This window comes from Saimiri boliviensis, chromosome 1 (assembly GCF_048565385.1).
Source record: "Saimiri boliviensis isolate mSaiBol1 chromosome 1, mSaiBol1.pri, whole genome shotgun sequence".
NCBI classification, from domain to species: domain Eukaryota; kingdom Metazoa; phylum Chordata; class Mammalia; order Primates; family Cebidae; genus Saimiri; species Saimiri boliviensis.
The window spans coordinates 23,772,500-23,800,042 of record NC_133449.1 but is presented as its reverse complement, the minus strand read 5'-3'; the positions used below and the strand labels follow the sequence as shown (position 1 = coordinate 23,800,042).

The 27,543-nt window shown below is 37.0% G+C and overlaps 1 protein-coding gene across 7 annotated transcripts in view; it reads left to right on the top strand.

Moving 5' to 3' along the window:
• ITSN2 (intersectin 2) overlaps window positions 1–27,543 on the top strand; it is a 167,578-nt gene that overhangs the window by 52,731 nt on the left and 87,304 nt on the right. For all 7 annotated transcript variants that reach the window (XM_074394697.1, XM_074394687.1, XM_074394703.1 and 4 more), the window contains exons 5-16: window positions 1,135–1,298; window positions 3,100–3,303; window positions 3,419–3,515; window positions 5,005–5,144; window positions 10,145–10,208; window positions 11,593–11,730; window positions 12,447–12,532; window positions 13,534–13,796; window positions 14,857–15,006; window positions 16,957–17,097; window positions 18,662–18,749; window positions 26,642–26,781. In XM_074394697.1, coding sequence (XP_074250798.1) covers window positions 1,135–1,298; window positions 3,100–3,303; window positions 3,419–3,515; window positions 5,005–5,144; window positions 10,145–10,208; window positions 11,593–11,730; window positions 12,447–12,532; window positions 13,534–13,796; window positions 14,857–15,006; window positions 16,957–17,097; window positions 18,662–18,749; window positions 26,642–26,781 — 1,675 coding nt within the window. The remainder of the gene's footprint in view (window positions 1–1,134; window positions 1,299–3,099; window positions 3,304–3,418; window positions 3,516–5,004; window positions 5,145–10,144; window positions 10,209–11,592; window positions 11,731–12,446; window positions 12,533–13,533; window positions 13,797–14,856; window positions 15,007–16,956; window positions 17,098–18,661; window positions 18,750–26,641; window positions 26,782–27,543) is intronic.

The following is a 27,543-nucleotide window of genomic DNA, read 5'->3' as shown; positions in this document are numbered from 1 at the left end:
TTTCTTTTGTAGATGAACCTAGTTTTCTGATAATATGTTGTTTTTTATAATGAAGTGTTAACGTAAAATTGTTTTGAGTTGCATTCTATTGGTTATTAAGACTATTTCTGCCAGGTACGATGGCTCACTATAATCCCAGCACTTTGGAAGTCTGAGGCAGGAGGATTTCTTGAGGCCAGGAGTTTGAGACTAGCCTGAGCAACATAGTAAGAACCCTGTCTCTACAGAAAATTGAAAAAAAATTAGCCAGCTATGGTGGCCCACACCCCTAGCCCCAGCTACTAAGGTACGCCGTGGTGGAAGGATCACTTGAGCCCAGGAATTCAGTGCTGCAGTGAACTATGATTGTGTCACTGCACCCCAGCCTAGATGACAGAATGAGACTCTGTCTCTTAAAGAAAAGTATTTCTTTAGTTTTTTGGAAAATAAATTTTATTGAACAAATGAGTGAAAATAATTTGGGTTTAGTTCTCTAGGACAAATTTCTGATTTCATTAGAATTTCTAAGGAAAGATATTTACATTATCACTGAGAAAAATTTCCTTATAATTTGGCAGAATCTAAAAATCCTCTTTCTGTTATTTTGTGGTTTCATTTATTTCATAATCTGTAAAGCTCAAATCACTCCTCCCTTTCCCTGCTCCTTCTTTAAAGAAACTATTCTCTATAATATTTGTTTTTTTAAAAAACATTTACAGTACGTAACAACCCTGACCCCATCTTTCCACTTGGAATATTCTCCTGCCTGACAGAGTATGAGCACATAGCAAGTATTCAATAAATATTTGGACAAATGAATAAATTAAATTTATAAGTATTATACTCTTGAATTTTTTTCTACCTAAACTGGTGGAATTCAGTCCAAAGTTCTCTAGATTCTATATAGATAGGCAGTGTTTTATTAGTTGTTATCTCTGGTCAGTATTTCTTAATGTGTAGGTTTTATCTTTTTGTTATTAGACATATTTTACATATTACATGTTATATGTATTTTATATATATATATGTTTTAAATTTAGTGATGATGTACACATGAATGCTGTATCATTGTTTTTACTTTGTCAACCCCCAAAATAACATTAGTTTTCCCACCACTACCCCACATACCAATTTACCTACCTCATGCCGCTTTAGGGCTTTATCAGACCTAAACAAGGATGGGAAGATGGATCAGCAAGAGTTCTCCATAGCTATGAAACTCATCAAACTGAAGCTTCAAGGCCAACAGTTGCCTGTGGTTCTCCCTCCTATTATGAAGCAACCCCCTTTGTTTTCTCCATTAATTTCTGCTCGTTTTGGTATGTATATATTAACTTAAATACCAGTATTTGCTACTTAAATTTTATCCCTAGGCATATTTGAGTATTAGAAAAAGATTTGTTAGCACAAAATGACAATCCTGAGATTTCAAGTTAATTTTCATGTTAGAAATAATAAATATCAAATTCACTGTAACAGGTAGGGTGTCCATGTGTTCGGGTTTTCTAGGGACACTTCTGGTTTATTATGCCTTTTTTCCTGGCATCTGATCCAGTTAATGTCTCCTTTTACAACTCATAGTTGGGTGATAAATTATATGGTCTCCCTAGTTATAGCCAATACCAAATACTATTCTTGGTTTCCTCTTTCTCTATATATGAGTAATATAGAAAAAAATTTGAGCAGTTTTAAACTCAAATGAAATGGTTTGATTTGGGAGGTAATTTAAAATTTTATGTAAGTTGAAATTTTCTTTTTTTTTTTTTGAGACAGTGTCTTGCTGTGTTACCCAGGCTGGAGTGCAGTGGCATGAGCTTGGTTCACTGCAACCTCTGCCTCCCAGGTTCAAGCAATTCTCCTGGCTCAGCCTCCAGAGGGGCTGGGACTACAGGCGCGCACTATCATGCCCAGCTAATTTTTGTATTGTTTTGTAGAGACAGGATTTCACCATGTTGACCAGAATGGTCTCGATCTCTTGACCTCGTGATCTGCCCGCCTCAGCCTCCCAAAGTGCTGGGATTGTAGGTGTGAGCCACTGCACCTGGCCGAATTTTTTAAAAATGTTTTATTAGCCAGCTAAATTTAGGGCCAAAAGTTGCAGACTTTGGGCTAATACGTTTACATATTCATCAGTAATAACCAGTTCGTGTGTTTTCTGTTAATTTTAATTAGACAGTTTCTTATATGTGAGAAGCACTCATTTTGAATGGAACGTTCAATTAGGTATGTCTGTATATCTAAAACATGTTCCTTCACTACAGATCTTAGAACACAGAATTCTAGAGCTGGTTATGGGTGTGTGTGCTTGTAGTTCTGGCCTCTTGGGAGGCTATGCGTAGGATTGCTTGAATCCAGGAGTTTGAGGTTGTAGTGTGCTCTGATCACACCTGTGAATAGCCACTTCATTCTAGTCTGGGCGACATAGTGAGACCCCCATCTCAAACAACAAACTCCACAAAATTATTTCACTGTTGTAATGAACTCTTGATATAAATATCAAATCATTGTGTGACCATATTTATATGTTAGTATTCTGCAGTTAATACATGAATAAAAGTCATCACTTTGTTCCTTTTTAAAGATTTGTCCTTGAATTCATAGCAATGTTGCAAGAAAAGTCAAATATGTTTCACACTTTTTTGCAAATAATGCATGTGCACACATGAATCTCAGAAAGTATCTACTGCTTAGAACCTTTTTGTTTGGGGGGAGTGTGTGTATGTGTGTGTGTGTGTGTGTATTAGTCAAGTAACTTAGTAGCACTGTGTTTATTATCCCTTTACAAAAAACCTCATTCGATCTGGTAATATATTCTTTCCTTGAGGATACTCATATTCCATTGGAAAAGGCTGCTTAGTTTTATTCATGATGAGAGAGAATATTTAACTTTTAATAGGTATTTTCTAAGTTCATACAGATCAGAATATTAATATTAAGAGCAGCAGTTTATCTCCCTCACTGCTGGGCCAAAGCAGTGAATTTTTAAAGGATAATTTCTCTGTGGTGTTTCCGTAAACATAAGAGTTTGCCCACTGTACTGTAAACTGTTTGTTTTTGTTTTTGCATGTGTTTTATAATTGATTTCCTAACACTGGAAGAAATGTTTTCTTTTGACATTAGGAATGGGAAGCATGCCCAATCTGTCCATTCCTCAGCCATTGCCTCCAGCCGCACCTATACCATCATTGTCTTCTGCGACTTCAGGGACCAGCCTTCCTCCCTTAATGATGCCCACTCCCCTAGTGCCTTCTGTTAGCACATCTTCATTACCAAATGGAACCGCCAGTCTCATTCAGCCTTTATCCATTCCTTTTTCTTCTTCAAGTGAGTACTTTGTTTCTAATGAGTCATTATTTCATGTAAAGAAAGAAACTATTATATTTATGTTTGAACAGATAAAAATTTCTTTCATACTTTTCCTTCTTTTTTTCTTTTTTAGCATTGCCTCATGGGTCATCTTACAGTCTGATGATGGGAGGATTTGGAGGTGCTAGTATACAGAAAGCCCAGTCTCTGATTGATTTAGGATCTAGTAGGTATGAATACCTAACTTTGATAACTTGTTACGCTTTCAATAAGAAGTCTTTATTTAACAAATGATTTTTTTTTTTTTTTGAAATGGAGTCTTGTTCTGTCCCCCAGGCTGGAGTGCAGTGGCATAATCTTGGCTCACTGCAACCTCCGCCTCCCGGGTTCAAACGATTCTTCTGCCTCCACCTCTGGAGAAGCTGAGATTACAGGCATCTGCCACAACACCCAGCTATATTTTTGTATTTTTAGTAGAGATGGGGTTTCACCGTCTTGGCCAGGCTGGTCTTGAACTCCTGACTTCGTAATCCACCTGCCTTGGCTTCCCAAAGTGCTGGGATTACAGGTGTGAGCCACCATACGCAGCCAACAAATCATTTTTTTTAAAAAGCTTTGAGCTTATCTAAGTTTTGCTTTATAATACCAAAGTACAAATACTTAAGGTAAATTTACTATTTACAACTCACATAAAATAAAGAATTATTGTCTGTGACATTTTATTTCTGAAAAAATATTTCATATAAACTAAAAATATTCTGCTATATTTTAATTAGCCAATTTTTTTTGCCCAAAGCTGTGTACTTTTCCTTTAAAAAATCTATACATTTCCCAAGATGTCTCACACTCATTGTACATTGTTGATTTCTTTCTTGAGCAGGTTCTACTAATTGGATATCTTTTAAATTTTACAAAGCACAAATGCATCAGTGTTCCTTACATTAATCATCCTTCATATAAATCACTATTATACTCTTCAGGGCAGTGTCGGGAGAGTGTTACATTTGACCCGGAAGAACAACATTCATATCCCAGCTTGAACACTCACTGATTCTGTGACCTTGTTTTTTTTTAACATCAGTGAGCCATAGTTTACCAGTCTAAAAGATGGAGACGGTAATATATTTTAAGTTTGTTGGGAGGAATATTTGTAAAGGTCTTAGTACATTATAAGGCCTGGGACATAGTAGGTTCTTTATATGTAGTAGTTTCGTGGAGTTCTATGCTTCTTGTGGTATTTGCGTGATAATTGCTTAAAATTTAAAAGAAATGTAAAATGCAAAAGCAGTCACCATTATAGTATAAAACAGCAGTCTTCAACCTTTTTGGCTCCAGAGACTGGTTTTATGGAAGACAGTTTTTTCACAGACTTGAAGGGGCAGATGGTTTTAGGATGAAACTATTACATCTCAGATCATCAGGCATTAGATTCTCAAAGGCAGCATGCAGCCTAGGTCCCTCGCATGTGCTGTTCACAATAGGGTTCACACTCCAGTGAGGATCTAATGCTACTGCTCATCAGACAGGAGCTAGAGCTCAGGTGGTAGTGCTCACTCACCTGCCACTCACCCACTCCTGTCCAGCCCGGTTCTTAACAGGTCTGTGGCTTGGGAGTTCGGGACCCCTGGTATATAAGATTCCTAATGCCTTGGTCTGACAAAGTTTAATTAAATCTATTTTATTTAGTAACATAAAAATTTTAAATAAATTTTTTTATAGCTCAACTTCCTCGACTGCTTCACTCTCAGGGAACTCACCCAAGACTGGGACCTCAGAGTGGGCAGTTCCTCAGCCTTCAAGATTAAAATATCGGCAAAAATTCAATAGTCTTGACAAAAGCATGAGTGGATATCTCTCAGGTAAGCAGCATACAGTGCCGAAGAGCATGATAAGGAGCCTTTTACATGGACTTCCATTAAAGAACTCTTCATTTGAATTTATATTGTGTAGCTCATCTGACATTTTAACATCCAAAAATTTAGCCGGCATTTGATAAATACAAATACCTTAAGTTGTATAAGGATTTAAAGATCGATTCAACTTGATTACTTTCTTCAAAGTTTTTACTCAAGTCAGGCACTCAGATAAACCCCCAACTTTTTGGCAAAAGACCTGTTCCTTAAGAAGATCAAACCTCATCCTGTACGGTTTGCAGTGAATGGAGAGCCCTGGGTCACAAGGGAGAATGTGTAGAACTTAGCCTGAGCTCGCTTTTCCTGAGAATCCTCCTCTGCATTCGGCTTTTTCTCTGCTTGCCCTTACTATTATAAAACCTCAGGTGAGCACTGCTCACCGTTTTAACGCTTTAACCCAAATGTGACTGTAAAACTTGGCTTTAGTTTGCTATAAAACATTTGAGTCCAGGCTAGAACATCATTCCAAACTACTAATTGAGAACCGTGAAGAAGACATAAATAGAGGGTAATAGGCAAGTAGAGTTCCTACCTTCTAACTTTCCCACTCCTTCACTCAGCAAGAAATTATGATTTAGGACCGAGTAAAATAAGTGTTCAAAAATAATAGACCTTTTAGTGCTAAGGAGCATAGAGTGGGAGATATTAAAGATGAAGAGTTCAGATGAGGTATCTTACAGGAAGGGAGCATTTAAGCTCCATAAAAATGTTAGGATTTGGACAGATTGAATGTGAGGGCATTTGATGGTGACAAGAAATTAAGAGGGAAAAGTACATGGCCTATTTGGAGAATGAAAGTATGAAATAGGAGTCTAGGGTCTGTAGTTGTGCAGAGAGGCAAGGGAAAGGAAGTAAGACTTTTGGAATTGATTGGACAAGCAAAAATATACAGTATTTTATTTAAAGATACATACCTATGTGATAACTATTTTTTAAAGCAAGAGAATTATACATACAAAATTCAGGGTAGTGGTTACCTCTTGTAGAGGCATGGGGATAAAGTTAAGGAACACAGATCAATTCAAGGCATTTAGTAGTAATCTAGTTCTTAAGATGGGTGGTAGGTTCATAGGTGACTTATACTTCTTAGCTTATATATACACTTTATATTTTTACATGTATTTCATGTTACATAACTAAGATTTTCTGTAATTTTATCAAATTACATGAAACAAAGTGCTTTTTTGACACACTTTTTTTTTTTACATTTTAATGTCTCTAAAATTAGAATGTGTGCTACAATTAGTGATGTCTTAGCACCATGTCATAGTTTTATTAGCTTTTTTTACATAAAATGATAGTATGTCTTATAGCCAGTGGAATCTTAGATTCTGTGAAATATGGTATTAAACTATACTAGAGATTAATGTAAAGTCATAATTGCTATTCTTTGAAAAAATGAACTTCTTTGTATCCTACATTTTGCATTTTAAAAGTTTCTTTTGGCCAGGTGTGGTGGCTCACAACTATAATCCCGGCATTTTAGGCGGCTGAGGCAGGCAGATCATGAGGTCAGGAGATAGAGACCATCCTGGCCAACATGGTGAAACCCCATCTGTACTAAAAATACAAAAATTAGCTGGGCTTGGTGGCGCGTGCCTGTAACTTCCAGCTACTTGGGAGGCTGAGGCAGGAGAATCACTTGAACCCAGGAGGCGGCGGTTATAGTTAGCCAAGATTGCATAACTGCACTCCAGCCTGGCAACAGAGCTAGACTCTGTCTCAGAAAAAAAGTTTCTTTTTGCTAAGCACAGTGACATGTACCTGTAGTCTCAGCTACTTGGGAGGCTGTGGCAGGAGGATTGCTTGCGCCCAGGAGATCAGCCTGGGCAACACAGTGAGACCCACATCTGTATAATAAAAAGAAGTTACTTGTTTTCAACTGAAACAAAGTTGACGAAAAAGACATGTACCAAAACATTCACATCCTAAATGTTGCATCAACAGGAGAATAGATAAATGATGGTATATCTACGTAATGGAATACTTTAAAGAATAAAACCAAATGAACTGCTCATACATGCAACAACATAAGTGAACTTCACAGATATTGTATTGAATGAAAGCAGCCCCAAAGGATCATACTATTTAACCTATTTATATGAGACTGAAGAACAGGAAACTTAATTGATGATAGAAATCAGAATTATGTGGTTACTATATGGGGAAGAGGCCATGTACAAACCTTCTGAGGAGCTGGAAACATTCTGCATCTTGATATGGGTGGTGAGTGTATGTGTATATACCTGTTTAAAAATTCATTAGGCAGGCCAGGTGCAGTGGCTCATACCTGTAATTCCAACACTTTGGGAGGCCGAGGTGGGCGGATCATTTGAAGTCAGGAGTTTGAGACCAGCCTGGTCACCATGGTGAAACCCCGTCTCTACTAAAAATACAAAAATTAGCCAGGCATGGTGGTGGTCACCTGTAAACCCAGCTACTTGGGAGGCTGAGGAGGAGAATTGTTTGAGCCTGGGAGGCAGAGGTTGCAGTGAGCTGAGATCATGCCACTTCATTCCAGCCTGGGTGACAGAGCAAGATTCAGTCTAAAAAAAAAAAAAAAAATTCATTAGGCAGCACACTCAAGATTAGTGCACTTTATATAACTACTGTAAATGTAACAGTATAAACAGGGTGATTTTGCATTTGGATATGATGGGCAGTGAATGGGGAGCCAACTGTAGGGAAATGATCCCTAATGTAACTTAATTAGTATATGCCACATTGTACAAATGTTGTGTATTGTAGTGTTTTTAGAGAAAAGAATGTCATCATTATTCTGAGACCTACAAGAATAAAGCTATATATCTGCAGGTAAATACAAGGTTTTCTGTAAAAAGAATAGTTTCTGCTGGTGTCCTGAAGCTGAGCATAAGCCCCAGAAATATGAGGATGAGGCTAACCTGGGCTTACATGTTTGTTTTGTTCAGTGAATATAGCAGTTAGTGGTCTCTTTTTGTTTGTTTGTTTTTTATTTTTGAGATGGAGTCTTGCTCTGTCACCCAGGCTGGAGTGCAGTGGCGCGATCTTGGCTCACTGCAGCCTCTGCCTCCTGGGTTCCAGTGATTCTGCTGCTTCAGACTCCTGTGTAGCTGGGATTACAGGTGCACACCACCACGCCTGGATACTTTTTGTATTTTTTTAGTAGAGATGGGGTTTCGCCGTGTTGGCCAGGCCAGTCTCGAATTCCTGACCTCAGGCGATCTGCCCACCTCGGTCTCTCAAAGTGCTGGAATTACAGGCATGAGCCACTGTGCCCGGCTGGTGGTATGTGTTTTTCTTTTTTCCTCCTCTTCCCGCTAAATACAGCTTTTTTTAAAAAAACAATTTTTTTTGAGACAGAGTCTCACTCTGTCTCCAGGTGCCAGGCTGGAGTGCAGTGGTGCGACCTTGGCTCACTGCAACATCTGCCTCCTGGGTTCAAGCAATTCTCCTGCCTCAGCCTCCCAAATAGCTGGGACTACAGTCACGTGCCACCATACCCAGCTAATTTTTGTATTTTAGTAGAGATGGGGTTTTACTATGTTGTCCAGGATGGTCTTGATCTCTTGACCTTGTGATCTGGCCACCTCAGCCTCCCAAAGTGCTGGGATTACGGGTGTGAGCCACCCCACCTGGCCCCTAAACATAGTTTTAAAAAATTTATTTAAATTAAATTATTGATTTAACTGTTTCCTGAATCACATCCTTTCTGAGCACTCTCTTAGGCACAGGAATAAAGAGAGGAGGAAGACATGATTCATACCTTTGAAGAGCCCATAGTATATAGTTCATGTAATCAAGATGTTTGGTTGCTTGTTTAAAAGTGCTGTGATTAATATAGATGAGAAAGTGACTAAACTCCAAGGATATAAGAGTGAATGTTTCATAGAAGAGAAGACATTTCAGCCAGATCTTAGAGGATAGACTATACAGTAAAGAATGGAGGGTATGGTATTCTAAGCAGAGGATATAGGATATCCAGAGGTTTAGCAGACTAAAAGCATACATGTTCAAATGAGCTTTCCTTAGTGAGAAAGGTACTCTGCTGGCTCTCGATGGCCCTTTGTATTACTCAGACTTTGCCTCACACATATAAAGCCCTCCACGAGTATGATTTTCAACCATTTACATTCCTTCCCCTTCTCTTTCCTATTTGCTCTATTGCCTGATGCTAAGGGATCTAAGTATCTAAGGGAAATAGTCTTCCATCTCTCTTATTTAGAAGGATCTTCCTTTTAACACAAAGACCTCCTCAAACCGAAATCTGAGGATTAATTAGTAGGGCAAGGCTGCATGTGCTAGTATTTTTATGTGATTTCTATTAAATGGCCAGATTAAAAGAATAGAATGGAAATGTTTTAAAAGTTATATAATATAAACATTCAGCTGCATATTACAATACATGGTTGCTTTGATTATCAGCGCCTATGTTGAAAGCCTAGTGGGACAATAAATCTAGCTGCATTTGGCTGGCTTTTGTTGTAGTTGGAGCTGTTGCTGAGGAAACGTTGGCAGATGTAATCTCTTATGTGAGAGTTGTTTTGGACAGGCCTTGACTCTGGCTGAACCCAGAATAGCACCTGACTCTTCTGGTACTCACGACTCAGTCACTTAGGAGTGGGAAGTGCTGCACCTGCTGGGAGTACAAGAGGGCCCAGATCTTGGCCTCTAATACTCTGTGTGCCTGATGTCTTGTTCTTTCACATCAGCCACTGGTGTGTATTATTATCTTGCTGAAAAGACATGGGAGAGCACTTGATTTCACTAATTCTAGATTTAAAATTCCTTAGGGCAGTGACTGATTACTACTGAATGCTTAGTACCTAGCACATGGTGAAAATATTTTGATGTTAAAAGTTCCCAGGATACCCTAGTAGCATTGTTATTTTACAAATACAGCTATTTCAGTTTGCATAATTTTGAAAAGGCTAAAGAATTATTTTATGGTTTTCTCACTTAATCAGGTTTTCAAGCTAGAAATGCCCTTCTTCAGTCAAATCTTTCTCAAACTCAGCTAGCTACCATTTGGTAAGTTTGTCCCTTAATTAGATTTACTTAATTTAACTATGCATTAATGAAACTGTATCTCCCCTATTATAAGAAAGATACATTTCATTTCTGTGAAAGTGTTTGACTCAAAGACACTCTCTAAAAGCAGTCATTTGAAAGTTAATGTTAAGCTTGGACACAAATGCAGTTGTGCAAGAAGTTATTGTACACTTAAGCTACACCAAATTTATAAAAAATGCTTTCTTCAACAATAGATTAATCTTAGCATACTATAACTTTTAACTTTGTAATCCTTGTAATTTAAAAAAAATTTTTGACTCTTGTAATAACACTTAGCTTAAAACACAAATACATTGTACAGAAAGATATTCTATTCTTTAAGCTCTTTTATTTTTAAAATTTATTTATTTTTACTTTTTAAACTTTTTATTAAAAATGGAGACACAAACACACCCATTAGCTTAGGCCTACACAGGGTCAAGATCATCAATATCACTGTCTTCTAGCTCTACATCTTGTTTCACTGGAAGGTGTTCAGGGGTAAGAACACGCATGGAGCCATTGTTTCCTATGACAACAATGCCTTCTTCTGGAATTTCTCCTGACAGACCTGCTTGAGGCTGCCTTACAGTTAACTTTTTTCTACTAAATAGAAGGAGTGTACTCTAAAGTAACAATAAAAAGTATAGTATAGTAAATAATCCAGTAACATATTAATAGATTTATTGTTGTTGTATTGTTTATTGTTATTGAGTGTTACGTACTGTACATAATCGTATATCGTGTGCTTTTCTACAGCTGGCAGTGTAGTATGTTTGTTCACACTAGCATCACCACAAATACATAGGTAATGCATTGCATTATGCCAGCTACAGTGTCCTTAGGTGAGAGGAATTTTTCAGCTCCATTATAATCTTGTGGGACCACCATTATAAATGCAGTCCATTGTTGACTGATACGTCATTATGCAGTCCATGGCTATATTTTACAAGAAAAAACTACTGTTTTCTTTTATGTAATCCCTTCTATGGAGAATCAGAGAATATCTCGTTTTTAGTATGTAGGTAATTGTGATTTGGTAGGTGAATTAACCGTGGAGTAAGATACTTTCTCAGAAGGAATAGTTAGTTCCCTTTCTTTTCAAAGTTTCTTTCCTCTCTTATGTCATGAAAATTAAGGGTAAAAATTAACTCACTGTTGAATGTACATAATTACATATGTACGTATTTACTATGTACATTCAATAGTGAGTTATGTAAATGTACATATTTACATTTGACTAAAATGAGTGTACCCAGCAGTTTTACTATCATTATTTTAAAAATAAAAAATTGAACTTTTGTGGCAGTATTTTACTCCAAATAGACTATTTCTAAGTTGTGAATTTTAACGTTTACTTTAGGACTCTAGCTGACATTGATGGTGATGGACAGCTAAAAGCAGAAGAGTTTATCCTTGCAATGCACCTCACTGACATGGCCAAAGCTGGACAGCCGTTACCACTGACTTTACCTCCTGAGCTTGTCCCTCCGTCTTTCAGGCGAGTGTTCCTGGAGGTGGGGTGCTATAGTTTTTGATAACTTGGCAGATGTGATTTAGAAGAGAGTTAAATATTTGCACTGCTATTGATTTTAGTATTCAATGAGTTAAACTGGAAAGGAGTACGTAATAGTAGGTGTGGGCCAGGCATGGCAGCTTACACCTGTAATCATAACACTTTGGGAGGCCGAAGTGGGAGGATGACATGAGGCCAGGAGTTCAGGACCATCCTGGACAACATAGTGAGACCCTGTCTCAACAAAAATAAAAATAACCAGATGTGGTGGTGTGTGCCTGTAGTCCTAGCTACTTGGGAAGCTGGAACAGGAGGATCACTAGACCATAGGAGTTTGAGGCTGCAGTGAGTTGTGATTATGCCACAGTATTCTATCCTGGGGAGCAGAGCAATATTCTGCTTCAAAAAAAATAAAGGAGGGGGGGGGGGTGTTTTCATCATGTTATGCTAAAGGAAGCTATTGACTAAAGAGATAAAGAAACACTTGCCCAAGAACAAAAATTAGCTGAACCATGATTCGAATCCAGATTTCTCTGTCTTGACTATCCATATCCTGCTATATATTGTAACAACAAACCAAACTGTTTTAAATATCTTTATATTTTCAGTATCAAATTGCTTTAATCACTGGTAGTCTATATAATCTAGTCTGAAAATGTCCAGACTACATGATGCTAACTTTGTTGTTTGCTTTTTTTTAGAGGAGGAAAGCAAATTGATTCCATTAATGGAACTCTGCCATCATATCAGAAAATGAAAGAAGAGGAACCTCAGAAGAAATTACCAGGTGTCATTGAGTGTCAAAGTTGTATATTTATACTGAGTTCTTAAATTCTACCTCTAAATGTAACTGATATTTAGAATTTTTATGTTTTTAATATTTTATGTGCTATATGAGAAAATATTTGATAGATGGGATGGATTTTAATATTGATAAAATTAAGATGGTCAAAATGAGAAGAGTTTGAAGGAAGAAAAGACAATATATGTATTTGACAGGGTTGTAGACATCTGAGTTTAAAGTATTTCTCCCACTGTAGGCTGAGTTATTAGAGCAAACTTTGTAATGAAATCTTTACCTTTAAAAAAAGTTTAAATACTGGTTGAAAGAATACATTTGTAGTTGTTCTAATATATTAGAAAGTTAATGACATCAAACCCAATGTATAACTACACAACTTTGATCATCCTTGAAGAAAACTGAGGAAAAAAGTTGAAAAAGTTTTTTCTTTTTCTTTGTTTTTTGAGAGAGAGTTTCGCTCTCATTACCTAGGCTGGAGTGCAATGGTGCGATCTCAGCTCACTGCAACCTGTCCCTCCTGGGTTCAAGTGACTCTCTTATCTCAGCCTCCTGAGTAGCTGGAATTACAGGTGCCCACCACTACACCTGGCTAATTTTTGATATTTTTAGCAGAGATGGGGTTTCACCATGTTGGCCAGGCTAGTCTTGAGCTTCTGACCTTGTGATCTGCCTGCCTTGGCCTCTCGAAGTGCTGGGATTACAGGCGTGAGCCACCGTTCCTGACCGAAAAGATATTTTTATTGGCAAGTTTATGAAAATAGTTCTCCTGAATGGATTCAAACCTAAAAATTTGTTTTTCTAAAAATGAATGTCCTTGAAGAATGTAGATATTTTTCCATTTATTATTTGAGTTAAAATTATCCTTAGGAGAAGTATTCAAATACTAATAGCACTCAAACAATCAGAAGGCATGAGTATGTTGAAACCAGAGTACAGGTTCTGTAGGCTCTTAATGTGTGCAGATGCTGATGGCATACCTTGTTCAGTTACTTTTGAGGACAAACGGAAAGCCAACTATGAACGAGGGAACATGGAGCTGGAGAAGCGACGCCAAGCTTTGATGGAGCAGCAGCAGAGGGAGGCAGAACGTAAAGCCCAGAAAGAAAAGGAAGAGTGGGAACGGAAACAGAGAGAATTACAAGAACAAGAATGGAAGAAACAACTTGAATTAGAAAAACGCTTGGAGAAGCAGCGGGAATTGGAGAGACAACGAGAGGAAGAAAGGAGAAAAGAGATAGAAAGACGAGAGGTTATTTTTAAGTATTTTTACTTCTTAAGAAAATCATTACATTTAATCAGTGACTGTATTTCATTTGATAAAAAAATCTTTTTGAATTTTTTTAGCCTTTTGCTCTGCATCATTTCATTCTTATCCTATACAAATCTGATTCTTCCTTCCCTTGAGGAGGGAAAGAGAGTTTTTGCACATAAGGAGTTTTTAGAACTGGTAAGTGGTAAAGAAAACATCCTCAGCAGATGAGATCTCAATCAAAGGAGGATTGACTGCAGAGCTAAGTTGAGTGAGGAGGTAAGGTTAGTTAGCCAGCTGAGCAAGTCGTTAGATGAAAGCAAGTTTAGGATCCAGATTAAGAGTCCAGGGAATTGGAGAGACAGAAAGATGAGAGTGGGGCGTTGAAAGTCTCTCTAGAGTGGAATCAAGAGGATGGGCTTGTACAGGTCTTTGGGATAGTGTTGCTGGAGAAGAAGGGTCCCTAGGAGGACTAGCTGTGTTTTAAAGGGCCAGGGATGGAGCACAGTAAGTTATTGTGCACTGAAATAATGTAAATAGATATTTTTCCCCCGATATCAGAATAGAGGGGTAATTATTCGTGTTAATATTTATGAAGTCATCCTTTAACTTATTAAGAAAAAAATGGCTCTAACAAAAGGGTGGTCTTCCAACCTGGATAACATGAAGAATCCCCGTCTCTACAAAAAAATACAAAAATTAGCCAGGTGTTGTGGCTTGTGCCTGTAATCCCAACTACTTGGGGAGCTGAGGCAGGAGAATCACTTGAGCCCAGGTGGCAGAGGTTGCAGTGAGCCAAGATGGTGCCACTGCACTACAGTCTGGGTGAAAGAGTGAGACGCTGTCTAGAAAAAAAAAGGTATGATCAGAAAAATCCAATAGATGAAGCCACATTTTTGAAAATCTTTAGGCCCATTAATAAAACTGGATTTGCCTAGCTATCCTTAGGCACTATAGCCACTAAGTGCTAATCTCTGCCTAACTTTTATTTTTGTCTTCCCAGTTTTTGAATCATGCAAAATTTTTAGTTTAAAAGTTAACTTCGATTCCTTTTTTTCAGGCAGCAAAACAGGAACTTGAACGACAGCGTCGCTTAGAATGGGAGAGAATTCGACGACAGGAGCTTCTCAATCAAAAGAATAGAGAACAAGAAGAAATTGTCAGGTTAAACTCTAAAAAGAAGAGTCTTCATCTTGAGTTGGAAGCACTGGTACGGCTAAAGTTTTAAGTGAAGTTTCTCTGAATGATGCTAGGGCTACCTGTTGAGAAATGTAATTATGGGCTGGGTGTGGTGGCTCACACCTGTAATCCTAGCACTTCAGGAGGCCAAGGCAGGCAGATCAACTGAGGTCAGGAGTTTGAAATCAGCCTGGTCAACATGGTGAAACCCTGCCTCTACTAAAAAAAAAAATGCAAAAAAAGTATCCAGCCATGGTGGGTAGTGGCAGGTACCTGTAATTGTAGCTGCTTGGGAGGCTGAGGCAGGAGAATCACTTGAACCCAGGAGGTGGAGGTTGCAGTGAGCCAAGATCATGCCACTGCACTCCAGGCTGAGTGACAGAGGAGACTCCATCTCAAAAAAAAGAAAAAGAAAAATGTAATTGTGTTTTAAAATCTCTCATGAATTAGTTATGTCTTAATGTGATGAAATAGTCACATTTTCATAGAAAACAGCCTATACAATATAGTTTACTGAAAAAAGGATAATGACTTAAAATGCTGAGGATTATGTTGTAGCATCAGTTCAGATGCTGATGAACTGTGTACCCTTGGGCAAGACATTTCTCTTCTCTGTGCCTCACTTTTCCCTTGTATGAAATAAAGAGTTGTGTTAGTTCAGTGATTCTGTTTTCAGATTGGTCTCTGGAAGATGGTCTGAGGAGGACTAAGCAGAGGCAAGAGAGGGAAAGCTCAGGCAGCAGAGCAGTGATCTTCTCTCCCCAACTCTTGCCACACTTCACAACAGAGAGGCTTGACATTTATGTGCTTTATTTTTCTTGGGGTTTCACTCAAGATTTGCTTGGGAAAAAAAGGATTCTACTATTAAAAAGACAACTGATTTAAAACTGCTGACCTAAATAATCTCTTAGAATTCTAGCTCTGAGGATTATAGTTCTTAGCTAGTACTGGCCACTAAGCAGTTTTTACACATCAGATGTTAGAGGGTCAAGTTGTTAAAAGACTTTGTTTGAAATACATGGTGAGAAGATATAAAAGATCTGGCACTATTCTGCCACAACCCTAGAATCCCATGAGCCTAACCTGATCATATACTAGGGTTTTGCAAAAATGCCTGCCTAGTCCTGTAGTAGAGCCAGATTTATATCTTATGTGATTACAGTATAACATTTTATTTGGTTGATGACTTACTTTAAAAATATGTTTAAGACCTTAGACTGAGTGCATTTATCTCTGATGCCTTTTGTGTTCAGATTTTCACGTCTTATAAGGACACCAGTTAGATTGGATTAGGGTCCACCCATATGACTTTGTTTAACCTTAATCATCTCTTTAAAGATCCTGTCTCCAAATATCACATTCTGAGGTACTGGGGCTTAGGACTTTAATGTATGAATTTTGGGGGACATAGTTTAGCCCATAAGCCCCCATGTCACCCTTCTTCTTAGGCCCCATTGAGAATCTCTGCTTTTTGGTTTGATTTCTTTGCAGAAGAGGAAAAAAGGAGAATAATATTATATAGAACAGAACTGTTTCCAAAACATTCCTCCTGGGCACTGTTTAATTAGAGGAAATTAGATGGCAATATTTAGGTTAGAAATAGAAGTTCAGAGAAGGTAATACTAGGTATCACATGCAAATATTTATTCCTCCTCATTATTCTTTGAGAGTGTCTCTGATATTGTTAATTAATATTGTCTAATTAATGCTGAATTCAGAAAAAAATTCAATGTGGTATGTTTCTGCTTTCCCATGCTAACATATGGGCTCTTGCACTCTGAGAATGCTGTGTTTCCTGCTAATAACTTGAGTTAACAGACACAACTCTGAAACACATTCCACCTGGTTTTAGGCATTTATTTGAGACTGAATATGAATAGTAACTAAGATTTTAAAATTTAGCTAAAAATATTATTCTCCTAATAGAAACATTTCCTATTAGCATTTTATGTTACTGTATATTTATATGATCTTCCTATAGAATGGCAAACATCAGCAGATCTCAGGCAAACTTCAGGATGTCCGACTCAAAAAGCAAACTCAAAAGACAGAGCTGGAAGTTCTGGATAAGCAGTGTGACCTGGAAATTACGGAAATCAAGCAACTTCTACAGGAACTTCAGGTAAGTCCTTCACTGCTAAATTCTTCTTAAACATGTGCAATTAACAGTTCTTCTAACAGAGTTTTGTTTTGGGGGTCAGGAACCGTTGAGTCTGTGATAGACTTGTGATATAAATACACACAATCATGTATCAACATCAGTAAAGTCCATAGACCTGCTAAAACTCTGCTATACATCAGGTTAAGTTTTGCTTAATATATATGTGTATGTAGACATTTATTACTCTGAGTTTTAACTCTTTTAACAATGTTTATGCATTTCTTAGTTCATTACTTCTGCTATAACAAAAGACCTTAGACTGAGTAATTTACAAACAGAAATTTATTACTCATAGTTCTAGAGACTGAGAAGTCCAAGATCAAGATGCTAGCAGTTTCAGTGTCTGATGAGGGCTTGCTGTCTACTTTAAAACTAGTGCCTTCTTACTGCGTCTTTACATGCAGAAAGGGTAAGGCAGTCCCTTCAACTTCTTTTCTAAGGACAGCCTTCCCATTCATCAGTGTGGAGCCTCCGAAAGCCCCGCTTCTTAATAGTATTGCATTGAGAGTTAGGTTCCAACATATGAATGTTGGAGAGATACCAACATCAGACCATAACATACATTAAAATAAGGTTATTGTTACTTCTTTTAGGAAATTTTGACTTAAAATTATTCTTTTTAAAATTATGATGAGAACTTGAATATGTCCCTTGGGGTCCTGGTAATTCTCTTCTTTACTTGTATGGTAGGATCTGCTTCAATAATAATTATTTGCAGAACAGGGCTGGGGAAGCATTCTGCATCTCTAGAGTTCTCTTACCCAGTTTCTCTTACTGCACTGACTGGCAATTAATCAGTCATTTTGCATTGTTACAGCAGAGATAAACAGAAGCCAAAAATATTTTCTATTTGATTCAAACTTGCTTTTCTAGTTTTTAGTCCCTCTTTTTTTTTCTCTGTCACCCAGGCTTGAGTGCAGTGGCATGCTCTTGGTTCATTGCAACTTCTGCCTCCCAGGCTCAAGTGATTCTCCTGCCTCACTCTCCTGAGTAGCTGGGATTACAGGCACCCACCACCACGCCTGGCTAATTTTTTGCATTTTCAGTCACCATGTTGACGGCTGGTCTCGAACTTCTGGCCTCAAGTGATCCACCCACCTCGGCCTCCCAAAGTGCTGAGATTACAGGCATGAGCCACTGCACCCAGCTTTTAGTCCCTCTTTGATATACGCATATTGATCCTGGAGTGTCATGGCATGCTTACACACACCATCTAGTGCAGGTCTGCTGTCATTCATCAGTAAGCTGAAAATTGTAAGCTTCTAGACACACTCCATTTACAAAGGCCTTCTTCCCTACCTTTTAATTTCAGCCAGTCACTCAAAATTGATTTTGGCTCAGATATTTCTTTTTAAAATCATGCATAATTCCATCCTAGTCGATTCTAAGTTGTAAGCAGTTTATAGCTATGTATTATTTCTATAATAAGTTTCAAAGATGAGTAAATCCTGTTTTGAAGTTTTCAAAAAAATTCTTGGACAATATTATAACATTTTAATCAGGTACTGTTTTTTCTTTTTATAAGGAATATCAGAATAAGCTTATCTATCTGGTACCTGAGAAGCAATTATTAAATGAAAGAATTAAAAACATGCAGTTCAGTAACACACCTGGTAAGTCTCTAAGGTTTGTCTGATTACTTTTATTCTTCTCTGAATGACTGTATCAGTCACATTGTTACATTTTTAAAGTTAAAAAAAGTATTCCGTTATAAATAACACCTTTTGCCTGTAAGTTTAAAATTTCAAAATAATGTGAAAAATACCATCCCATATGTTAGAGCATTGTTTTTGTTTTTTGGTTTTTTTTTGAGATAGAGTTTGCTCTTGTTGCCCAGGCTGGAATGCAGTGGTGTGATCTTGGCTCACCACAACCTTGGCCTTCCAGGTTCAAGCAATTCTCCTGCCTCAGCCTCCAGAGCAGCTGGGATTATAGGGATGTGCCACCATGCCCAGCTAATTTTGTATTTTTAGTAGAGAAGGGGTTTCTCCATGTTGGTCAGGCTGGTACTCCCAACCTCAGGTGATCCATGCACCGCAGCTTCCCAAAGTGCTTAGATTACAGGCATGAGTCCCCATGCTTGACTGGATGTTAGAGCATTGTTTAGGAATAAGAAGTAGATGATAATATTTTTATTTATATAACTGAAATATCAATCAAATAAAATGTTAAACTATAAGGTCTAAATTTGGCTCTAACGCAGGACTACGTGTATATTTTGAAAAGTCCTGCACTGATTTTAAAGAACTGTTCAGGAGGAGGCTTTATACTCTGGGGCTGCACCTGGGATTCTAGGGTGTTAGCATGCAGCAATCATAGGCTTTAATAGGATGGTGTGCCCTACCCAGACCTTTGCATTCTGTAACTCTGCTTCATACAAAGAATTTTACCATCTTGGCCCTCTGACATCTGTGGAGCAAAACATTCTAAGATAATTTGTGGGATTGTAACTTTTTTTTTTTTTTTTGGCTCAGGTCTCAAAGAGAAAAAAAATTCTCTATATTGGATATCATGCCAATAAAAGCATATCAGAAACAAGATTTATTTAAAGAAAAGTAAATCTGCAGATGTGTTACAGCTGACTAAAGTATCCTGAATTTCACTCATTGAGTCTGTCATGTCAGTTATTCCATTGTATGTCTCGTTATTATACTTTTGGCTGTTTAGGAGGTTCAATAAATAGTATCCCTTTCTTTGCCCAAGTTCTGAACAAATTAAGAAATAAGGCAAAGGAGCAAGACATATGAGAGACCAAATCACCGCCTTATTATTGATGAAGCTGATTTTAGACAGCATGGTCTTATCTGTGGGTGGTATAGTTGTACCTATAAAACATAAAACATTGGATGCATGAACAAAGTAGAATGGAGGTTTCCTGTGGGCAGTTTAGTCTCTAGAGCACAAGGGCTAGGTGGAGTCTGGGTTGTATATTCCTATGTCCTTATCTTGAGCTCACCAGTTAGTGAAAGGAAGGAAAGAAGCTGGGATTGTTGGGCTAATGCGGGGCCCTTCATGTGGAGGAAATATCAGAAATAAAGTTCACTCTTGTGAACTATTTTTATTGTGTCTCCTCCCTTCCACTGATGTGGTCTGTCCATTTCTCTGCTCAGTGTTCCTTACACTTGATTCTTTTCTGTTCAAAGTATATTAGCCCCGACCTCATGCCTACACAGGCATTCCAGAGGCAGGGTGAGCCAACCCACCTGATCTGTGCAGTGGCAGAAATATATCTTCAGTATTGTTGTTATTGTTGTCATTATTCCTATTTGAATTGTGAATAAAATGTAGAAAATGTCTTATTGAGGAGCTGATGGGACTGTTCTTTCTCTGTGGAGTGTAATCCAGTTCAGCTTTTATTTATTTAGCCATAGTCCAAGTCAAAATAGGAAGCTTTTATGTAGGATTTGAAAAGTACCTTGTATCCCTTAGATTCCTCTCACCATTGCCATTTAAGATTACCAACCATGTGCCAAGCACTGAGTCAGTTTTGATACATTCTTTCCTTTAATCTTTACAATAACCCCGTGGTGTAGTTATTATTCCCATTGTGCAGCTCAGGAAAACTGAGGTTCAGAGAGATTAAGTAGTTACCCAGGATGGTATAGTCGTAGTACTCAAATTTATATCTGACTGTAAAGCCCACTATACTACCATGTTGTCTCTTTGTCTTATCTTCCAGTTACGCAACATAGTGCTCATGTATATATCTTCAAATTTGGTATTAAGACAATGCATTATTAGTGATATACACTGTTTTGAATAAAGAAGAAATATGCAGCTATAACACTTTGCTGATAGACATGAAAGATTCCTGAATAGGCTGGGCACAGTGGCTCTTGCCTGTAATCCCAGGACTTTAGGATGCTGAGGTGGGCAGATCACTTGAAGTTAGGAGTTTGAGACCAGCTTGGCTAACATGGTGAAAACCCATCACTACTAAAAATACAAAGTAGCTATGGTCCCAGCTACTTGAGAGGGCTAAAGGCATGAGAATCACTTGAACATGGGAGGCAGAGGTTGGAGTGAGCCTAGATGGTGCCACTGCACTTCGGCCTGGGCAATAGAGTGAGACTGTCTCAAAAACAAACAAACAAAAAGATTCCTGAATAACTAGAGACATTTATGTTCCTAAATGAACTAGCTTAATATTATACTTTACTATATACATCAATACTGTATCAGGTCTCTTCTAATTCATATATTCAGTTCTTTTTGGGTTTTTTTAAAATGAAACACTGCAAGATAACTGACAAATTCACCTAGAAAGTAAATTGTTCAAGATTAGGCAAAACTGAGAAAAACTTTGGTAGAGGGGAGGAGACTAATGCTATCAGGTATCAAAACATAAGATATGAAAGAGTGCCTAAAATAGTATGTTATTGATCAGAAATAGAAAAATAGAACAATGGAATAGAATAAGAGTCTAGAAAATAGCCCATGCATATATGTCAACTTAGGATAAGATCAAATTGGCCCTTAACGTCAGTGGGGAAAGGATGGGCTTTCAGTAAGTGATTTGGGAGACAGTTGATTATCTGAAAAGTTGCAGGGGAGCTTTTTACCACTCTCTATGTACAGAACTAAATTCTAGGTAAATTAGGAGGCTAAACATAACAACTTAAGAAAAAATATTTTGAAACAGGAAAATATTTTTATAATCTTGGTGTGAGGGAAGTCTCTTTAAACAATGGCCGGGCGTGGTGGCTCAAGCCTGTAATCCCAGCACTTTGGGAGGCCGAGGCGGGTGGATCACAAGGTCAAGAGATCGAGACCATCCTGGTCAACATGGTGAAACCCCGTCTCTACTAAAAAATACAAAAAAAATTAGCTGGGCATGGTGGTGCGTGCCTATAATCCCAGCTACTCAGGAGGCTGAGGCAGGAGAATTGCCTGAACCCAGGAGGCGGAGGTTGCGGTGAGCCGAGATCGCGCCATTGCACTCCAGCCTGGGTAACAAGAGCGAAACTCCGTCTCAAAAAAAAAAAACAAAAAACAATATATGAGTCATAAAGAAAAATATTTACAGATTTGATGTTTTAAAAATGAAAATGCCGTAATGAAAGACAGCATAAACACTAAAAATTTTGAGATACATGTAATACGAGAATTTAGAACTTCAGGCGGGGTGCAGTGGCTCATGCCTGTTATCCCAGCACTTTGAGAGGCCAAGAGGGGAGATCACAAGGTAAAGAGATTGATACCATCCTGGCCAACATGGTGAAACCCCGTCTCTACTAAAAATAGAAAAATTAGCTGGGAGTGGTGGCATGCACATGTAGTCCCAGCTGCTCGGGATGCAGGAGTTTGAACTCCTGCCTTGAACCCAGAAGGCAGAGAGTGCAGTGAGCTGAGACTGCAGTGAGCTGAGATCGCACCACTGTACTTCATCCTGAAGACAGAGCAATACTCCATCTCAAAAAAAAAAAAAAAATGACGAATTTAGAGCTTCTGCAAATCAAAAAATTAAGGCAACCAAATAGAAAAATAAAGGCAAAGGATTAGACTTGACAGTTCAAGACTATGGCCAGAAACATAAATAAATGTTTCTTTGACTTCACTGGTTATCAAGAAAATACAAATTAAAATAACAATTAGGTTTCTTTTTTGCCATTTAGCGAAAATGAAAAAAGATTGATAATATCCAGTGTAGATGAGAGTTTACAGAAACAGGTACTGTTGATTTCGTAAGTTGGTGCAGCTTTTTGGAATAATAGTTTGGTGATTTCTATCAAAATTTAAAGTGTACCTTAACAGAATTAAAGATAAAAATCTAAGAACCACATGATCATCTCAGTAAATAACAGAATGAGTATTGGACAAAGTTTAACATCCTATCATGCTAAAAACTCTCAAAAAATAGATATAGAAGGAAATTTCTTCAACATAATAAAGGCAGTTTGTGAAAAGCTCACAGCTATCATAATCAATGGGAAACTGAAGGCTTTTCATCTAACACAGAGTGTCCAATCTTTTGGCTTCCCTGTGTCACATTGGAAGAAGAGTTGGCTTGGGCCACACATAAAATTCACTAACACTGATGATAGCTGATGAGTGCTTTAAAAAAAAAACAAAAAACAACAACAAAAAAACTCTCCTAATGTTTTTAAAAAGTTTATGAATTTGTGTTGGGCTACATTGAAAGCCATCCTGGGCTGCATGCGGCCTGTGGCCTGTAGGTTGGATAAGCTTTTATCTAAGATCTGGTACGAGGTAGGGATATGCTCTTTCACCACTTCTGTTCAACATAATACTGGAAGTACTAACAAGACTACTCAGACAAGAAAAAGAAATAAAAGACATTCAAATTGTAAAAGAAGTAGTATAATTATCCCTGTTTGCAGATGACAGGATCCTACGTGTTGAAAACTCTAGACTCCACAGTGAAACTTAGAACTAATAAATGAATTAAGTTGTAGGATACAAAATCGACATACAAAAATCAGTTGCATTCTTTTACACCAATAACAATCTATTCAACAAAGAAGTAAAAAATACAATATCATTCATGACAGCATCAAAAATAATTAAATACTTAGGAATAAATTTGACCAAGGAGGGGAAAGATCTGTAACTGAAAACTGTAGAACATTGATGGAAGAAATTGAAAAAGAGATAAACAAATGGAAAGATAATCCATGTTCATGTATTGGAAGAATTAATATTTTAAAAATATCTGTACTATCCAAAGCAGTATACAGATTCAACACAATCCCTATCAAAATTCCAATAGCGTTTTCATAGAAGTAGAAAAAGCAATTCTAAAATGTATATGGAATTACACAAGACTCCAAATAGGTAATGCAATCTTGAGAAAGAAAAACAAAGTTGGATGCATCACACTGCCTGTTTGCAAATACTATAAAGCCATAGTAATCAGAACAGTATGTTACTGGCATAAAAAAGACATAGGGACAACATGGATGAACCTGCAGGATATTACGTTAAGTGAAATAAGCCAGGCATAGAAAGACAAATACAGCATGATTTGATTTATTTGTAGAGTGTATATATTCATAAAAGTAGAGAGTAGGTGGCTACTAGAGCTGGTGGAGGAGAAAGGGATTGCTGAGGTGTTGCTCAAAGGATACAGCATTTCAGTTAGATAGGACGAATAAGTTCAAGAAATCTATTGTGCAACCTGGTGACTGTAGTTAGTAACAGTGCATTATATTCTTGAAAGTTGCTAAGAGAATAGATTTTTAAGTGTTCTCACCACAAAAATGGCACAAAAAAGGGAATACATACAGTATGTGAGGAAATGCATATGTTGATTAGCTTTTACAATATATACATGTTTCAAAACAACATGCATGCTATATATACAGTTTTTTTGTCGATTCGAAAAGACATATAGACTTACGGAATAGAATAGAGAGCCCAGATGACATAATGCATATATGAAATATATACATTTCATAATGTATACATATTTCAGAACAACATGCTTCTAATATATATACAATTTTTTATCAATTACAAGACATATAGACTTATGAAATAGAATAGAGAGCCCAGAAATAAGCCCAAGTATATATGGTCAATTAATTTTTGACAAGGGCACCAAGAAGACACAATGGGGAAAGGATAGCCACTTCAGTAAGTGGTATTGGGGAAATTGGATACCCACCTGCAAAAGAATGAAATTGGACTCTTATACCATACTCAAAAATCAGCTCTGAACTCCTAGAAGAAAACATAGAAGCTCCTTGACATTGGCCTTGGCAATGATTTTTTTGGATATTACACCAAAAGCTCAGGAAACAAAAATAAACAGGTGGACTACATCAAACTAAAAAGCTTCTGCACAGTAAAGGAGACAATCAGCAAGATGAAAAGGCAGTCAATGGAATGGGAGAAAATATTTGTGAGCCATATATGATAAGGGTTAATATCCAAAATATAAGGAATATATATAACTCAGTACCGAAAAACAAGAAGCCCAGTTTCAAAATGGGCAAAGGACCTGAGTAGACATTTCTCCAAAGAAGACATAACAATGTTACATAAGTATTTTAAAGGGTACTCAACATTATTAATCATCAGGGAGATGCAAGTCTGAACCACATTGAAATATTATATTACCTCACACCTGTTAGGATGGCTGTTATCAAAAAGATCAGAGATAGTGAGTGGTAGTGAGGATATGGGGACAAGGGAACCTGTGTACACTGTTGGAGGAATGTAAATTGTTATAGCTGTTATGGAAAACAGTAGGAAGGTTTCTAAAAAAATTAAGATAGAACTCTTGTATTATCCAGCAGTCTCACTTCTGGATATATATTCAAAGGAAACAAAATTATTAACTCAAAGAGATATTTGCACTCCCTTATGCTAAATGCAGTAAGTCAGTTACAGAAAGACAAATATTACATGATCTCAACATATAAAATCTAAAAGGTTGAATTACTGTGCAGAAACTGAGAATAGGAGACTGGTTACCAGTGGTCATGGGGAGGGAAAAATGGGTAGATGTTGGTCAGTGGGTAGACCAACATCTAACCATGCCAATCAGAAAGGTAGTAATATAAATTATGCAGTAGCCAGAATGTAGACTACCGTGGAGCAGTTTAAAAGAATGAACTAGATCTGTTTGTCCTGATTGATACCTTATTAAATTAAAAAAACAAGTTGCACAGCAATGTAGACAATATGATTCTATTAAAACCCGTGATGAGGGCTTGCAGGATGTAAAAAAGAAAAAAAGAAAGAAAACCCATGGAAATAGAAGTTGAATACGTATGCATCTAAATGAAAATGCCTAAAAGGGGAATGAACTTGAAGTTGAGATGGAGGTCTTTTAATTTTTTACTCTATATGTTTCATTTTATTTAAATTTTATACTTCTTTTAAAAATATTACAAAGTTAAACATAGACATTTAAACAGATAATATTGCTATTTTAATTTATTGTAATGTATTCTGCATTATATATTTCCATCTGGTTTCTCTGTCCCTGCATGAATATGTAAAAAAAGATAATATAAAATGAAACCTTCTGTTCTTACCTCCTAAAATAATGTTACTAAATAATCCAGTTAGTAATATTTATTGAATCTTTGCTGTGACTATTTTTCTGTTGTTAGGAGCACTAAGAATAAATGGAAAGCTACTTTATAACTTCTATTAATTATTAACTGTGGGCCAGAGTATGCAATGACTTTATATTCATCACCTCATTTAATGTAGTATAATGCTCACTGAATAGATGAAAAGACTGAGGATTCAATTGGTGAAGCATCTTTCTTAAAGTGGAATTTCACTTCAGGTCCTAGTCCTTTTGAATGCGGAACCAAGGCTTATGGCTGTTTCCTCTGACACTCTTTCCAGCAAATAATCTGGAAAGTGGAAATAATAACTGAATGTTTTCTTTTCTACTGGTTTACATTGTGTGTATACATCCTTTGTATTGATCTAGTTGCACCAATTTGACCAAACAGTAAATGGCATGCTGGTAATGGCATGTGAACTTCTATGAAATGTAAACTGTCTGATATTTGTTTTTCAGATTCAGGGATCAGTTTACTTCATAAAAAATCATTAGAAAAGGAAGAATTATGCCAAAGACTTAAAGAACAATTAGATGCTCTTGAGAAAGAAACTGCATCTAAGCTATCAGAAATGGATTCTTTTAACAATCAACTAAAGGTATTTATTTTTGATACTATTTATTTTTAGGTAACTGCCTTCTTACCTTCATTATTTTGATTTAATAGAATAAATAACCAAAGCTATTATTATATGTATTACATTTTTATAATTTATAATTTCAACTGTATCAGAATTTTTTTCATACTTTATCACAGTTTCCAGTTTTTGACAACTATGTGCTGTTTGTATTGGCATCTATACATTTCCAGAACAATTGCCTTTGTCAGTACTACAGAACTGATCTCAGCCAACGTGATCCTTGGCAATTTCCAAAAATGGGAAAAATGGAAAATAGTTCAGATGGTAGAGGCTCTTATAACACACTTTTTTTCTTGTTATAGTGTAATTTAATTAATCTTTGTTAAATAATGCAATAATTATTGAAATCTAGAACAGAATCTGGCACTATAAACTTTACATGAAAAGCAGGTTCATGATTCATTGTTTGCTGCTGTGACAGAGAAGATGTCTAAAACATAGACTGTCTGCTTATCATTCACCCCAGTATTCATTGTATACTGAAGCCATACCTATGAAAGAAACTAAAAACCAGATTAATGGCGTAGAACGTAAATTTGGGAATAGTCTCAGTTTTTCCTTTGCTAACAATATAAAGTTCCCAGAGCATAAAGTATTTTCTGTAAGAAATAAAGCTTTTCATAAAGCTTTTCTGTAAGAAACCTGTCTCTTTATATGACTTTTATCATGCTGACTTATTTAGAATAACATTAACACTAAATGTAGAGTAAACAGCATGCC